Below are 17,618 nucleotides of genomic sequence, written 5' to 3' on the forward strand. Positions count from 1 at the left end.
ATGACCATATAGTTAACCCACTTCTCTCCTACAAAAAATGAACAGACGGTCCTCTCTAGAATGAGGGAGACAAGATCTTTAAATCCTAATCACTAAGCATTTACCTATAGCTCATTAATATTTTATGAGCCAAAAGCCAGTTTATCATCCCATTTCACCCCACTTTCTTTTTAAAAAGCTTCCCTACATCAGATTCTAAGTTGGCTAGAATACCTCCAGTAGCCAACAAAGTAAGGAATCAGAGAACCACAGCCTTAGCTGTATTTAGCAATATCTTCATCTTGAAAAGTCACCTAATACAGAAAGTAGCTGAGAGGCTAAAATCATCACAAAGGCTCTAGAGTCATTCGTAATACAGATCTATTCCTAAATTCACCATCCACCACTAGGGGGCGAGATAAATGTAAAACGGCCCTAGCATGGTGGTTACTGCATTTCTCCAAGGCCACATTTAAGCCCAGTTGAGGTCTTTGATGGTTTCAGTTGTTGGCCTTGCTGCTCACATGAGTATCAACTGTCTATTTCAGAGGACGGTTGGAGAGGGCATTGCAGCTCATGGGAGGGCTAAGGCCCCTCTACCTCCCTTTCTCCTTGGTGCTCCTACCAATTTGGGGTGGCAAATGTAGCCTCAATTCCTGCCACTTGCTGGCGGTGGGCTCCCAAAACCCACCTGCTGTTGTTTCTTTTGAAAAAAAAAACAAAAACAAAAACAAAAACAAATGGGGCTAATGAGACCAGTTCTCCCTGTTGTGAGCTTCAGCTGAGATATAGAACACAGCAGTACTTCATAAGCATTAAGGTGCTGTATAGAATACAAGGATGTTTACTGTTTCTCTGCTGCATCCTCTGTGTGCATACGGGGCTAGTGGAATGCCAAGTAGAAGCACCTGGTGCTCCTAAACGCACCTTATCATCCCTGGAGCCCTGATCTACTAGTAAATAAAGGATAAGCAAAGAAGGAAGGGAGTCGAACTTGTTCAATTCCTTCTTTCTGACTGAGGCTGCAGTCTGATTTCCCTGAGGCTGAATTTGATGATTCTTAAGGCTTCAGGCACAGGATTACTTTCATGGCTGCTTACCATTAATTATAGGAAGAATCTACAGCCCTAATCCGAAATTCTTTATCCAGCAGCAAAAGTGTGTGATTTCTCTAAAGACAGCTAATTTTTTAATCTAAAATAAATGGTTCAGCTGAAAAAATCCAGAGCCCTTCTCAGTCTGTACATGAGGCATTGTGGTATTGAACAAAAAGGGCTGGCCGACACGGTGGCTCACACCTGTATTCCTAGCACTTTGGAAGGCTGAGGCGGGCTGATCACCTTAGGTCAGGAGTTTGAGACCAGCCTGACCAACATGGAGAAACCCTGTCTCTATGAAAAATAAAAATTAGCTGGGTGTTGTGGTGCATGCCTGTAATCCCAGCAACTCAGGAGGCTGAGGCAGGAGAACTGTTTGAACCCAGGAGGCAGAGGTTGCAGTGAGCTGAGATCATGCCATTGCACTCCAGTCTGGGCAACAAGAGCGAAATTCTATCTCAAAAAACAAAACAAAAACAAAAAGGTCTGGACATGGATGCAAGTTTTGTCTCTTTCTAGCTTTATAAAAAGAGGAACAACCTAAGTCCTGCCCTCCCCATGAAATGGACCACGCTGGATGATATATGACATAGTATATACGTAGTTATAAAAAACCTGGACTATCACGGCAGACACCCTGGTTTTCAAAGACTGCCATTTATTAGACAAGTGACATTGGTCAGGTTAACCTCTCTGGGCCTCAGTTGTCTTATCTATAAAACAGGGCTAATCATAGTATCTGGTTTAGAGGATTGTTGTGAGGATTACACTGTAAATGCGGGTGAAGCACTGAGAATGATGTCTGGCCACAGTCAGCGTTAGCTCTTGTTTTTCCAAAGAATGTAAATAAGAGTTGGAGATTATAACGCACTCTGCACAACATTTCATTAGTGATGGGGTTACTGTTCATAGACAAGTAAAGTCTCAGCTTGGCTTTGCAGCTCATTGTCACAGAGGCAGGGAATACAGCTAGCTCATCAAGGGTCTTCTCAGGAGGAAGTGGGGAGGTACCCCATGATGCAAAGTGATGGGGAGGGAAAGGGGAGGACAGAAAGATTCTGCAGGAAAGTTGGCTCTGAGTGACGGGAGGGTGTGGGGGAAGAAAGGAGGGGGCAGTAAGGATTCTCAAGGCAGGACTGGCCCGGAAGTGGGGGAAATGGGAAGAGACTTCTGTGGGGGGAGCCAATTCAGATAGGAGGTGGCCTAGACAAGGTGGGGGCATCTCAAAGCGACACCAGACACCAAGCCTGGGTGAGATCATGTCTGGAGCCACAGAAGGATGAAGCAGTTTATATTTAAATGCCATGGCACGACACCACCCTCACCATGACCCTCTATTCTCATTCAAGTTCTTCGGGAGAAAGGAAAAGTATGGTAGTGTTAATTACTACTCAGTTTCGAAGTTGAGCCTGCATTGAGACACAGTAGCCTGGGAGAGTGGATCATTTTCTTGGACACAATTTTTAAGGAAAGCGTTTCGAATGATTTGTTGAGTCCCCCAATGGTCCGGGTGGGAGTTGCTGTTTCCTGGTACCTGTCCAGTCAGCTTCCAAACGCTGCACTTGAGAACTAGCAGATCCTACTGGTGGCGCCCTGTGGTCCACACTCCTTGGTAACGCTGAGAGTGGGGCGTGATTAGGAGGGCCTGCCACGGGCCAGGCATTCAGGTCAAGGCCGAGGATGGTGACAAGGGCCACAGAGCCAGGGGAGGGGTGGGGACCCAGGAGGCCTGTGGCTGGCCGCTTCCTGCGCGCTCCAGCCCGGGGCCCTGGGCGGATGGAGAGCCGGACAAGGCCCTCTGCTGGGTCCGCGGCGATCCTGCAGCGCCTGGACACCTAGGCCAGGCCACCAACAGTCCGCTCGGCTCCCGACGTCTTCTTCTAACTTCCCCTTTCTTTCCCTTCGGTCTGCGGCCTTTTCAGCGACCCCCCCTCCCCCACCCCGCCCCGCGGCTGGGGAGAGCTGCGGCAGGGGCAGGCGGCAGAAACCTCAAGCGGCTCTGACCCTACACCTCCCCAAGCTCCGGAGCACAACGTCTATCCCCAGAAATCCCCGGGCGGATGAGAGCGCGCGCCAAGCCCCTCCTGGGTACTCAGTATTCTCCCTTCCTGGGAACAGCCCGCCTTCTGAGGCCTGGCCCGGGTTCCCGAGCGCCGGGTCCCAGCCCCGTGTGGGCGCCTCCGCACTCCATCTCCCCGCCCGGCGCCCCGTGCCCCGCAGCGCCACCTAGGAACCGGGCGCCGCTCCCCCCTCCCTCCCTCCTTCATGGGCACCCCCTGACTCTGCCGGGACTCAGGGTCTCCCCAGTTCTCCCGGCAGCCGGATCCTGCCAGCCTCCGCCGCCCTCCGCGTCCCCAGCCCGGCCCCCGCGCGTCCCCCGAGGCAAACCGGAGCGGCGCGGCGGGGGCGCTCGGCGGCACAGGCCCAGGCCCAGGCCTCCGGGCTGGGGCCGAGGGGGTGAAGGCAGGCGCGGCCGGCGAGCGAGGGGAAGCGGGCGATGGCAGCGGCGGGCGGCGGAGGCGGCGGCGGGCGGCGCAAGGAGCCCTTGTGATTGGCACAGCCCAAGCCGGAGGAGGAGGCGCGGGGAGGGAGGAGGCGCGGGGAGGGCGGAGGCGGGGGAGGAGGAGGAGGAGGAGGAAGGGGCGAGCGCGGCGGCGGCGAGGAGCTGTGCCTTCCACCTCTCCAGCCCGGGCAGGCAGGACGGGGGCGGCCGCCGCGGGCCCGGGGCGGGGACAGCACGCAGCCTCGCGACGCGCACCCCCGCCCGGCAGCGGCCCCGGCACCCGGGGCGAGCGGGAAAGCGGCGGCGGCGGCGGGGGAAGGATGCAGGGTAAGAAGCCGGGCGGCTCGTCGGGCGGCGGCCGGAGCGGCGAGCTGCAGGGGGACGAGGCGCAGAGGAACAAGAAGAAGAAAAAGAAGGTGTCCTGCTTTTCCAACATCAAGATCTTCCTGGTGTCCGAGTGCGCCCTGATGCTGGCGCAGGGCACGGTGGGCGCCTACCTGGTGAGTCCCCGAGCCAACTCCGCCGCGGGCCCCTTCCCCAGCGCGGCTCGGGCGCGAGGAGGGGGCCGCCGGGCGCTGGGGCAGGCGGGCATGACCTCGGTCCGGCGTGGAGGTTGGCGAGTGGTGCAGAGGCGGCCGCCGGGGGAGCTGCCGGCTGGGGCTGCCAGGGAGCGGGGAGCGGGCGGGACCGTGGATGCCGGCAGCAGCTCGCGCGCGCCCGGCTGGGGTTGGGGGTGCCGGGGGAGAGAGGCGGCCGGCAGGTGGGCGTGAAACTGTTCCTTTCCCCCAGCAAGAGCGGAGCCAGACGGTGAGTTCAGGGGTCTCCTTGGAGAGGAGAGCCTCGGGGTCTTCAGGTGACCTGCACATGGGAAGAAAAGCCAGTTAGCATCCTGCGTCCTCTGCTCTCCACCGTATTCTCCTGTGAACAAATCTATTCTGCATCATTTTCTCCGGGCGCTTTCCCCATCCGCCAATTACGGGGTGGGGCGGGGGGTGTAACAGTTTAGAGTAAAATGCGCCCCAGTGTGGCCCTGAGCTGAGCCGGGGCTGCAGGGGGAATATTCCCACCCGGTATCCCAATGGCCATCTTTCGGCGTCTGGGATAAAGTTGCGGTACCTGGAGAGCAGCTGCGAGTTTGTGTAGTTCCTGCTATCCACTCTTAGAGCTAACTACCCCATCATGGCCTGTCGCCCCCAGAAGGTTGCACCATTTTGCACAATGAATATGTATTTTATTTGCCTCCAGAAAGGGGATGTTGATGCTGAAAAGGCCCATGGGTGCATAACATTTCAGAGGAAACAGCTTGTAATGACTCAGCACTGTCAGGTACCTACTTTGTCCCTTTCGCTTGTCCTGCTCAGGTGGTCTCCGCTTGAGTTCCAGAGAGCGTGCTTCCACACCTAAGTAACCATCCTGTCTAAACAGGAAAACAGTTTTAGAGTTTATGGTGTTAATCATTACTTGGCTATTGACCCGCAACTGGAATCAAGTGTCATAGACTTTGAGTGTTCCTGAGCAAGTTTGATGGAGAGAGAATTGGGCAAGATTTTGACCGTTGGATAACCACATCCCGAGATAGAAGCAGGTGTGTCCTGATGCTGTGATTAATCCCTGATGCCTGGCCTGGGGGCGAAATTAAGGAGGGCCCGACGCTGGGGGCTCTGTACCATTCATAAACTCTCTCTCAAGGCTCCGGGCTCACTGTGAAAGGGAAGTATAAGAGTGCTTGGCCTCTGGTGTTGAGGAAGTTTGGTGGTTGAGAGACAGGGGGGTCTTCAAACTCAGCTCTGTTCCGGGGGTGACAAAATTTCAGGGCTTTTGAAAATCAAATCCATGTTGGTTGCTCCTTCTGAGATGAAGAGCGTTTACATCCCTGTCTCTGTCTTGTGCATTTGTAACTTGTAGACTGCAGGTGAACGCTGTAGCCAAAAGCATGTTTTATTTTCTGTGCTATAAAATGCGCTTATTGTGTCTATAGTTAAAACACACCGTTACATACCTACTGGCCCTTGGAATTTGAGAGATAGGGATAGCTGTGTTTGGGAGTCAGTTGGTCAGCGCTTCCTTAGGGGGAATTTGACTGTTAAAATATTTAAATAAGTACATGCGTTACAGAGATGCAAATTCACATTAATAAAATATATGTGGGTCTGTACTGTGACATATGCAAAGTACATAGTACCTCACCAGGTCTGTGTTTAAAAGGAGGTAATTAGTGTATCAACAGCTGCCTCCACTTCAACGGTTTGCTTGCCTCAAACCAATTTTGCTCAGTGGCGTACATTATTCATGTGTGGCAAACAACAACAGAACTTTTCACCCCAGGAATGGTAAAAGTGTGGGCTTATTATTTTTCGGTTGCAGTAATCTAAGGATTTGACAAAGACATGAAGCCAGGCTGCGACTAGAGGAGTGGCTTAGCCCCTTTAAAAAGTTAAGAAGCAGAGTGCTCTGGAGTGGTGGACTTCTGGAGGCAGGGCTGGCCCCAGGAGATAGGAGTTTGACTTTCATCCCAGAACAGGCAGAGAGGAATTCAGTCCACCTGGAGGTGGCGTCCTGGGACTTTTCACCTTGGCTGATGGAAAGCCTGGTTGGGTGGGGTGGGGTAACAGGAGTCAACAGGTGACTTGCAGAAAGCAGATGGAGACCAAGGAGAGGACAGACCTAGGAAATCGGCATCATTTTGATGACTAGGAGTGGAGGCATCAAGCTCTCAGGATTCTGCTTTGCCCGGCTGCCCTCGACTTTGCCATGCCATCTGAGCCTCGTGAAAATAAATCGTTGGCTTGTGAGGGTTGACTGATTCCGCCTGCTATGGGCTTTGGTCTTCTGGGCCGCTTCAGAGTTTTCTCTTCATCTGTTATTTGGGAGATGGGGGAAAATAAGTTTGCTCCTTCAACCATGCGAGACTTCTCTGTGGATAACTGGAGAATGAAATATTGCAGCCTGTTTGCAGGAAAGGCACATTTCTTCCTTTTAATTCATCACGGTTTTCTTAGGAAACCTGAGACCCTGTGTCTGCAGGGGATCACAGGGCAGGGTCCATGTGCTAAGTGTGTGTTATATGTGATCCTTACACTGGCCATTGGCCTGCCCCTGTAATGAGGCATTTCTAGATACCTGAGGAAGGGCCTGCCTTGGGACGGGCCATCAATGCTCCCTTTCACAGAAAGGAGGGTGATTACAAATTCTGTGCCAAAGACATTGTTTCCTGTTAGATTCCCAGAGTCTACTTTCTTATTTCATCTCCCCTGGTGCCTTAAAACTTAGCAGTTTCATTTCCTCCTTGTTTTTTCTGAAAAGACAAATTTCCCGGTGTCCTGAATGATACTAGTATAGATTTCCTGACTGCAGAACTGAAGCAGGAGATTGCCTGCGATTTGAGAAGCAACTTTGAGAAGGAGGACTTGTGTGTGTGTGTGTGAGAGTGTGTGTGTGTGGGTGTGTCTGTATGTATATATGTACGTGTTAGTTTTCCACCATGAACCTGCCCAGAGACAAAACTTAAGGAAAAACTGTTTGTATATGAGAAGGCCATCAATTGTTAGGCGAGGCTGGAGACCTGCAACTTTTGCCTTGGTGTCAGGGAGTACAGAAAGACATTGATTCTGACAGCCAGACTCAGTGATCTAGATGCAGTAACCCAGGTGCAACCTGGGCCAACTGTGAACTCTGAAATCTATTACAATTGCAAATGTCTTACCTGGAAACCATGCTTCAGATAAGCCAATAGTCACAGGGATGTTCTGTCACAGTCACCTAAACTTCCCGACTGGCTGTGAAATAATCTTTGCAGCATAAGAGAAAAGGGCCGCTCAGTTTGATGGTTAGTGTGTATGGGACAGAGAATGCAATTTAATTTTCTTCTCCTTGGGTCTTTGCTTCGAGTGGCTCCAGTCCTGTTTGCAAGGATGTAACGTGCATAAGTCTTGGGCTGGTTGGAGAAGATGCAGGCATATGAGAACTGCATGATGAGAAGGTCACTTTGTGTTTATTGGGGCTTTGCAGAGACCCACTAAAATGTTTTTTTTTTCTGTTTCTCCAAAATTTGATTTTAATTTAAATTACAGGGCCAGCCAGATATTCTGATAAGAAATTCACTTTTCCTCAGGGGAAAGAAAATGCTTTCGTGGCATTGTTAACAAATGTTTACATCTCCACTTTTTTAAGGGTTAAAAATCACATTAAGTAACTGCCTTAGGTAAAATTAGACCTTTATAACACAAAAAGAAACCACTTTCCGTATCATAGGCTTGGTAATATGAATATGTTAAATGATCATAACTTCAAATGCAATTTTATCCTTATATATTTTCCCATTGTTTGGTTTAAAAACAAAACCCAAGAAGTCGTAACTACCTTCAGATTCCAATATGAGAATAACACATGAATGTCTCTGCCACGATGCACCCCTCACCTCGCTTCTTCCACCGAGAAGCTTCCACTAAAATGTTTTAAGCCATTCACTGAGGGTAGCCCTGCAGATAGAGGTTTCTGTGTGGTATCAAATTACTGAGGACTGGCGTAGATAAAGGTGTGTACGGGAAATTAAAACCTCCAGCACCTCTAGCTGATGAGATTGAGGTGTACATACAAATGCATTTGAATTTCCTCAGGAAGAAAACTGAAAAAAGGCCAGTCTAGTTTCCTGGGTGGGGCACAAAGGGAGTTCCTATGAGCAAGGGGTAGATATTTCCCTATTTAGAATTATAGAAAAGGCAGTTTGAGGTTGTGGTGACAAAATAATGACACAGATGACTGAGTGTGGTTAATGAGGCTCTATCTCACTGCTTTGTAGTCATACTTTTTTTTTCCAGCCTGAGAACAGTCAGTGGGCTTGCAATTAATGGGTGAGGCAGATTTGTTGTTCCTTTTTTTTTTTTTTTTTCTAAAGAAGCATCATTTTGAAGATGAGTTTTTGCATATTCAACCCAGAAGCAGACAGCTGAGGAAACTCTCTGTTAACATTTTTCAACAGAGAGACATTTTTAAAGTCCTTGTCAAATTAGTGTGATGACTAAGGTAACCGTATTTTACTTAATCAAATTATTTTATACACTTAGGGTTCCTCGAAGTGACAAATTCCTTGCCATTTCCATAATTACTATGTAGCCCCAGGTAGTAGGAAATAAAATTACCTTGGTTTTTTTTTTTTTTTTTCCCTTATAGATTGGTTTAAAATGTTAATAGTAATTATTAAGGGAAAAATGTATTTCTGAAAATTCTTTTCAGGGAGCTTTGTGTATATATCTTTGTTTCTGAGGGAGTTTTTGTTGGTGTGTTTTACAGTAGGAGAAACTACGTTAGTTGTAAAATGAGTGAGGGCCCTTTCCTGCCCGTTGTTAATTCTTCCCCTCGTTTCAGTTTTAGACACCGTGTGAAAGGGAGCACCGAGAGGCTGCCCCGCAGCGGCACCACCTTGCTAGCCAATTGCCCAGCATTTGCAGCACACCTTGCATGCTGCCGGAATCACATTCTGTATTACGCTGCATGGGCTTCCTCTTGCACGAAGTCACTGGTGAACCGCTGGGCAGAGGCAGCTACACCAACAGGGTCTCTGTGAATTTATTCTGCACGCCTAAAAGCAAACTTTGAGGCACTACATTGATCAAGGAGTGTATTCTCTCAGCAGATTGGCCTGGATGGATAAGTGTAGTATTGCAAAGCTGAGGCTGCAACTGTGTTTCCTGTAGAAATAGTGAAGAAGAAAGCTCCCTGTTAGCTGTGTTACTCTGCTTTAGTTCCAACTTGCGCAGATTTCACTACATGTGCCATTTAATAAGCATGTTTCTATAAAGTGGAGTCAAAGTACTCTTTTGCATATGTACTCTACGCTGTACATTGCTGTATGCATTGTGTGTTCACGTACATGTTCACGTACAGGGTTGCATACGATTAATATTGGATGTCATGCTTTTTGGAGGCGTGAAGTGACATTTCAGTGGTAACTTTGTGCGGTTGACACATGGATTTGGAATCCGTTCTCCCCTGAAGAAAGCCTCCGTATTTTCTTGCCTCTCAGAAATGCCTTTGGTAATCTGTAGGCCAGAAAGATAGCATCCTTGCTCTTTTAATTTATTTTTATTTTCTATTTCTATGTCTGTGTCTGCAAGATACATATAAACAGAAACAACAGCGGAATCATGGAGCTTGGTTCATAGGATAGATGAATTGATGTGATTCAAAGACACCTGTATTTTATGTAGCCTAGGTGTTTATATGTTAGCTTGAGATAGATTATTGCTTAGTGGTTAAAACTCCAAGTTGATTAAATTCCCAAGTTGGAGAATGTCAAGTGTCTGTGGCCTATTTGATGAGTGCCAGAAGCCTGGGATCCATGCCTGCGTCCTCCCCTTGCTACTCTGTGACCTTGAGCTGTTTACTTAACCTCTCTGTACCTCTTTTTCACTTTATAATTGGGCTTATAATAGTACCCATCCTCAGTTTTGCAGTGACGATTAACTGAATCAGTACATGTAAAGCCCCTGGAAAAATACCTGGCACATAGGGAGTGCCTAGGAAATATTAGCTATTACTATTAATATGGTTATGCATATTTACCACAAACAAAGTAACTATGTGGCCCCAACCAATGAGAAAAAAGATTCTTTCAATCAAATTTTGGTTTTGGTTTAGTGAATTGCATAGTCAAGTAGTTTCCTGTTCTGCATAAACATTTTTGTCTGGGAGGTAAAAAGTTTCTAAGGGCAAGAAATAAACTAAGTATCGGTTGCTAATTCCGTCTATTCCCTTGTAAATATAGCAGTCCATTTCAGCTTAAAGATGCATAAAAATTAGTCACATGGGAGAAGAGCGCACTGTTGGAATGGGGATTCATGTTGATCATTTACAGTGCATGGGTCCTTCAAGGAGGTGAAAGCAGGGCAGGCAGGACTGGCTGGGAGGGGCAGGTACCCTGATACTTCACTTTGGGAGGTCCTCAGTATCTCTTGCTGTGGTCTGTGGCCACAGGGTGTGGAAGGCTGAGGGTGAATGGAAAGAGTGTTGGACTTGGAGCTGGAAGACCTGGATTTGAACTTAGACTTGCCACTTCCCAGCTCCTGGCAACTTGACTTACGCCTCAGTATCCTCATCTGAAAAATGGAGATAATGATAGAGCTTACCTTTCAGGTAGTTGTGAGGTTTAAACAGTTGGTCATGTGATAGAGTACTTCTCATAGGGTGCCGTATTCCACGGCTGCTTTAACAGTAATGGTATAACCCTGCTTGTTGACATTAGCATGGACAAAAGCCCCTCCCAGAGACCTGAGGGTTTGCAATATCGTGTGAGGCCAAAGCTTCTGTTTTGTTAACTGGTGATCTGGGCTCCTGAAGCTGGCTCTGCTTCACTGGCCGAAAGGCTGAGTGACCACTTCGAGGGAGCCCGAGGTGTCAGGAGGGGAGGATGAAGGGACATATGCTGTGGACATATGCCGCCCTCCAGGCGGCCTTGTATAAAACGTGCCTCTGCAGAGCTCAGCCTCGGTTGCCCAGAAAGGCTCAGGTTTCACACCTTGTCCGCTGCCTTCACCTCGTGTTCTCTTGCAGTATTAAGTGGACCCTGGCAAGTGGGGCTGTGGGCATTTCCCCAATCTTGGTCTTTTTTTTTTTTTGGTTTCTCATAAGCAGAACAGGGGAGCTGTTCCTCCAGTCTGGTTTCATGTCCCGTGGATTTGGCCATCTCAGCTGATGGATACACCTTCTGCATAACACCCCTCCTGTTCCATTTGTGGTCTTAGAAGCAGCCTTCTTGCCCCCAGTCTGGTCACACCTGTCCTTAGGAAGGATAGAGGATGAACTGGATCTTTCTTAGTCAATCAGGTGGCAGTGTATGTTTTAGGTGAGTTTTTAGATTCACCTTCCAATGCCATAGGCATCAGGAGAGAATCTGTACTCAGAAGACCACGGAGCCCCAAAACCGGGTTGTGCTGATGCCTTTGCTGAGAAAGGAATTGTGTCCAAAGCCCTGAATCTTGTGCAGCCACAGCTGTGGAGTGAGGAAGCTTGGGGAGCCTTCATCGGTGCATTCCTGTGACAACACAGAGACTGGCAACATCCCCTTGGATGTGCACAGAATCTCAGCAGTTGGTGACGCCCAATTTCTTTATTTCGGTTCTTCTTTGTGGCTTTGAGTTGAGTGCCTCTGAAAAGGGAAGCCCTTCCTAACTGAGGATTTAGTAGCTTGATTCTTTAGTAGAAACGGTGTTACTAGCCTAGCTATTTCCCATAGGATGGGGTATTCCTCTTCAAACATGGAATAGTTGGTCATTAGTAGTTTCCTGGACTTAGACAAAAGTTCTGCTTATCCCTCTTAGTCAGGACACATTGAAAATATTTAAAACCAAAAGGTAACAGGCTGCCATAAGCCCTGCTTTTGTTATGTTTGTTTTGGGACAGGGTCTTGCTCTGTTGTCCAGGCTGGAGTGCAGTGGCAGGATCACAGCTCGACCTCCTAGGGTGAAACGATCCTCCCACCTCAACCTCCCCAGTAGCTGGGACTACAGGCACATACCACCAAGCCTGGCTAATTTCTCTATTTTTTTGCAGAGACAGCGGGTTTGGGTTGGGGGGTTGTTCATCATGTTGCCCAGGCTGGTCTTGAACTTCTGGATTCAAGTGATCCACCTGCCTTGGCTTCCCAAAGTGCTGGTATGAGCCAAGGTGCCTTGCCAGCCTTACTTTTTTAATGGGGGACAAAGAAGTGTGAGCTCACTTTCCCCTTTGCCCTCATGATTTCCTTTATAAATACCACTGCCATGTCTCTTGAGTCCTCTCCTACCCAGGGATGTAATAGGTCAAGTAGCATTTTAAGTTATCTGGTAATGGGCTCAGCATACTAACTGTAATGATGAAGCCTTACTTTCTTAACATTCAAAAAAAATCGTTTTGTTGTTGTTGAGACAGAGACTTGCACTATGGCCGGGGCTGGAGTGCAGTGGCATGGTCTCAGCTCATTGCAACCTCCACCTCCCAGAATCAAGCGATTATCCTGCCTCAGCCTTCCAAGTAGCTGGAACTACAGGTGCGTGCCACCACTTGGCTCATTTTTTGTATTTTTTAAGTGGAGATGGGGTTTCACCATGTTGGCCAGGGTGGTCTTGAACTCCTGACCTCAAGTGATTGACTCACCTCAGCCTTGGCATTGGTTTTTGTTAAAATCTTTACCCTCTGAAAATCCTGGGAACAGGCTCTGCCCATCAACCCATCCCAATAGGCAGTGATATGACTACATTTGTTCTGGCAGGTGGTCCTTTGGGACAACATTTGGGCCTCTGGATAGTGAACCTGTCCAGATAGCCCTTGACACTTTTCTTGGTAGCTCTAAAGGCAGTTGTGGGTCTCCCTCCATCCTTATACCCTAGTTTCTCGTTGTACAGAGTGTGAAGAAATGAGCAGGGGCTGATCAGGCTTTCAACAAATAGTTCTGGAGAAAATAATAGAAGGCAAATGAAATCACTGTCCTCATAACTACAGGAACTTGAGGAAGTTACAAGTGATTATTTTTACCTCCATTTCTGCACTTGCACGGTTGATTGTAGGGAGAAGTGTCACAATGGTGGTTCTCAGTTAAAGACTACTGTGAAATACTCATGGGAATGGCTATTGTCTTTCACCCTCCTTGCAAGAGGTTTATGTAAAATAGGTGGGCTGTTTCTGATTGTTCAATTTGTCTCCCAACTTCAGCTGATTAGAAGGAGAAATTACCACCTTGAATATAAGCAAGTTGAAATTGGGAGAACTGCCCTCTACTGATTATATAAGCTATAAAATACAACACCTGAAGTCTTGTGTTTACTCTGCTAAGAATTCCCTTAATGAAGAGGAAAATTTATAAGCAGCGTGGACCCATATGTGTTTATTATGTAAGATTCAATTATGGTGATCCAACCTGTAAAATAAACAATGGGGTTGATTAGTTGATCTCTCTGTTGACTTTCGGTCCCAGATTTGTTTAAAGTAGATCCACAGAGCCACCTAGAGCTGTCCCCCTGGAACTCAGCTGGCTGTGGTGTCAGCACAGGTACCATTCTCTCCAGGGGTACAGGAGGCTTGTCCTGGGTCTGTGGTCACTACAGCTTTCGAGGTTGTGGAGGGCAGGCCTTCCTTCAGGTTGGCTTATGAGGTTGTGTGTCTGTGTAGTGGGATGGCCATCAGTACAACCCCTTCCGGTTGTGACAGACCATCCTTTGGCCGTTTCATTTCCTGAAGTGGTGCTGAGATAGCACTGGGAATTTGCTGTGTCTTGTGGGGTGATTTGCATAACCAGCATGTATTCCAGTGTGGCACATCACACCATCCTCTGCTACACATGCGTGGGGTGCACAACACACCACTCGGTCAAATGCAGATTTCCAGCCTCCTCCTGAAATGTAGGAAAGGAGCACTTTTTTTTTTTTTTTTTTGGCCCGAGTGATGATTGAGGAGAAGAAACTTAAAGGGAGCCAGACCCATGAAATAGATGTAGAAGAGCTTCAGACAAGCCTCTCCTGTCCTTATGCAGAAAATTGAGGGCAAGACTCCTGACTTATTGTGTGGTATGTGTGTCACCTCCCCAGTGCTGGTAAACACTCACGTGGGTTGGGAGGCTTAACATGCCAGTGACAGTTTCTCAGCCAGCCAAAGGGAGGATGTCTTTTGGAAACAAAAACCATACATTAGCACCATTCCTTTACCTTTGGCAAGCTGTGTATCTGCATCAAGGAGATGCATATAAATAGATCAAAGAGCCAGTGAGCATTCCTGCAGCTTTGCAGCATGCACTTGCTGGAAGCAGATGGGGAGGATCTCCTTGCTGCACTGGGCTCACAGGGGCACATGGAGCCAGCTGTGCTTGGGCTAAATCCAGATACAGCGTTGTTCAGTTTCTAGAGATGGGCATGTGGAATTGACTGTCCAGCAGGCACAAGGTGTCTGTGTCCCAAGATTGGCCTGTTGTTAGCTCTTCTTAAGTATATCATTGTAGAATCTCTGCATTTGTTGCTTTCATGAGAGGCAAAATCAGGGCACAGAATTGAGTCACTTACCCAAATGCACAGCCCCACCCTCTGAGCCAGCCCACATTTGCTGGCAGGTATAGGCAGGTGAGTAGTCAGGAAGCAAAGCCAACTGACAGTTTTAATTTTGGAAATAATGATTATAAACAAGTATAAATAAAAATATTGTTTTGGTGAATACCGGGGAAAAATCACTTCTCTCATTCTCTTTGAAAATATTCCTTTTTTTTTTTTTTGGTTTAAATAGGCTTAATGTTTTCTGAGAGCCACCCTAGCTATCCTTAATGTAGTGAACAGATAATATATATACATTTATATTTATGATGCTTAAGATTTCATTGGGGAATAATTTTGCATTTAAAAATAACAGTAACAGGAGGTGATTAAAAATAGCTCAGAGCTTGTGGCACCTAGGCTATCAGGGAAACTATTTTGTGTGACAAGTGAAACGTTGTAGATCCCCTAAAAGGTAGCTGAGTGTTCTCCTCTTGCGGTCTGTCGCCTTGGTGGCTACGTTTTGCACCCAGTGAGCCGAACTGGGATGGTCACAGGTGTTCATTTCCACTCTGTCGCCTCCTGGTTGTTTGTTTTCTTCCTACCTCCCTCCACTGGCCCCCGACCCCATCAGTGGCACGCCTCACCAACCCTGACGGGATGTCACAGTCACATGGGTGGGGCCTCTGGGAGTCATGGCCGAGGTCACTCCTGAGTGGGACTGTCATGCCAGGCATTTGCCCTGGGCAGTGTCCTTTCTGCTCCTTCCATGGTTGGCCACCCGCTGTCCCCATCCAGCGAATAATGGAGCTGGATGGCCTCTTACAAGCCTTTCAGATCCAATTCCACCTGTCATCACAGACTTTATGTGATTCCTACCTTCCTGGATGAATTCTGAGCTCTGTGGTACTTTATTTGGGAGCAGGAGCACATGGGGCCTTCATATTTTATTGAAACCTTTCCTTTTGTAGAGTTCGTAGGACAGTAGGGTTATTCCGTAACATTTTCAGTATTTCAGATGTTAGACCAAAATTGGGTCATATTATAAGTGAGAAAGTGACTTGGACAGTTTATCTGTTGGTGAGGTGGACATGGATCTGGAGGGGGAGGGTGGATTAGATGAATGGGCATTTCAGAAGAAAAAAAAAACAAGTATATTCATTAATTTTGGCTGAATTAAATATTCATTAATTGTGGTAACAAATTACCACAAACTGGGTGGCTTGAAGCAACAGATGTATTGTCTCACAGTCCTGCAGGCTGGATGTCTGGGGTCAGGGTGTCAGCAGGGCCATGCTCCTTCTGAGACCCTGCGTAGAATGCTTCCTTGCCTCTTTCTGGCATCTGGAGGTGGCTGGGGGTCCTTGGATTCCTTGGCTCGCGACAGCATCACTCCCATCTCTGCCTCTGCTTTCACATGGCATTTTCCCCCCGATTCTCTGTCTCCCCTTCTTACAAGGACACTAGTCATATTGGATTAGGGCTCACCCCAGTGACCTCCTGTGACTTGCTTACATCTGCTAAGTTTTTGTTTCCAAATTAGGTCGCATTCACAGGCACTAATGACTTCAGTATATCTTTTTGGAAAGACACAATTCAATTTATAACACCGGAGAAGAAGAAGAGCAAAGGATCCTAAAACAGTCTGCGTGTTGGAAGTAAACAAAGGCAAACTCTGTCTTCTTAAGTGTTTGGGTGAGGTAGGAGGATGGTCGGCTTTTCACACCCAAAGATAGCATTTCACTCTCTGCAGAAATGCCGACAGTCCCTGTTTCCTTTCTGTGAGAAGGTAACCATGTTTCTAGTTGGATAATTGGGTAGCTTTGAACATGACATTTTCTCTTTCTGGGCCTAGCCGAATGCTGGGATGGGACTGATAATCACGTCATCTGATTAAGGAGAACGCATGTGAAAGAAAATCCTAGACGGATATGTGGGTGAGCATTATGCATGCGTGGATTTACTGTGTGTGTGTACATAGGTACTCATCCGTGTTTCCACCCCTCATGCCCAGGATTCCTTAGCAGGAGTCAGGGCTGCTAAAACCTCCAGCAGGCTCTCCTTCCTGAAGCCCTATCCAATTCAGTGAGGCCAAAGGAGACTTTATCACTGTGTGCCGTGCCAGCCAGGCTCTGTTTAGGCCAGGTGTGTATTAAGTTAGGACCAGATATCTACATCCTCGTCTTATCCCTCTCCTTGGTTTTTTTGGTGGGGGTGGGAGTGGTATCGTTCTCAGAATTTCTCGGCACAGGCTCCTTTTTTTGAAAAAAATGTCAGCCTGGTCTTTGCCAAACTAATTAACTTTGACAACTTCCTTAAGTGCTGCAAGCAATGTAGAGTTGAATAAGGCGTGTTCTTGGCCCTCATGAGTTGATATATCCTAGCCAGGGAGATGGCATGTTTATAATTTTTCATTAATGACTCATTCATTAGGATGTTTCAGGTCCTGGGCCAGGTGGCAGCCAAGCCCTCTCCAATCCTCACATCTGGTCTAGTCGTATTACAATAGACCAGACTAAAAATAGAAGCAAAATATTGGGCCAAGGTGGGCGATGGGCCTGGGTAGACTAGTTGGAGATATAAAATAATTTTCTCAGCCTTGGTTGGGGATAGAGCCAAGGGGAGCAAGATGTCACGTGGAACTGTGGCTGTGGAGTATCGTAGGAGGCAGGCAGGATGGGATAGGAGAACCTGGGATGGAGAAGGGGAGGGCAGGAAACCCTGTCAGGAGTTCGAGACCAGCCTGGCCAATACCACGAAACCCCATCTCTACTAAAAGTACAAAAATTAGCTGGCCGTGGTCGTGCACACCTGTGATCCCGGGCACTCGGGAACCTGAGGTGGGAGAATTGCTTGAACCCAGGAGGCGGAGGTTGCAGTGAGTTGAGATCACACCACTGCTCCCAGCCTGGGCAACAGAGTGAGACTCCATTCTCACAAAAAAAGAAAAACAAAAAGAAAAAAAGCCACAAGCATGAACTTGAAGTTCGAGTTAGCACAAGAGCTGGGTGATGAATATATAAAGATACGGACACGGGGTGCTCACAGGGC

General features: G+C 47.8%; 1 protein-coding gene across 2 annotated transcripts in view; it reads left to right on the forward strand.

Annotated features, from left to right (window-relative positions):
* The first annotated feature begins 3,722 nt into the window (after positions 1-3,722).
* Positions 3,723-17,618, forward strand: part of SLCO3A1 (solute carrier organic anion transporter family member 3A1) — a 326,788-nt gene continuing 312,892 nt past the window's right edge. Inside the window, exon 1 of one of the 2 annotated variants that reach the window (XM_032252773.1) lies at positions 3,723-4,079. In XM_032252773.1, the coding sequence (XP_032108664.1) occupies positions 3,900-4,079 (180 nt within the window). In that variant the 5' untranslated portion in view covers positions 3,723-3,899. The remainder of the gene's footprint in view (positions 4,080-17,618) is intronic. The other variant, XM_032252774.1, reaches the window with a different exon arrangement.

Source organism: Sapajus apella, unplaced genomic scaffold (genome assembly GCF_009761245.1).
Source record: "Sapajus apella isolate SASKATOON/1434 unplaced genomic scaffold, GSC_monkey_1.0 scaffold80, whole genome shotgun sequence".
Lineage (NCBI taxonomy): Eukaryota > Metazoa > Chordata > Mammalia > Primates > Cebidae > Sapajus > Sapajus apella.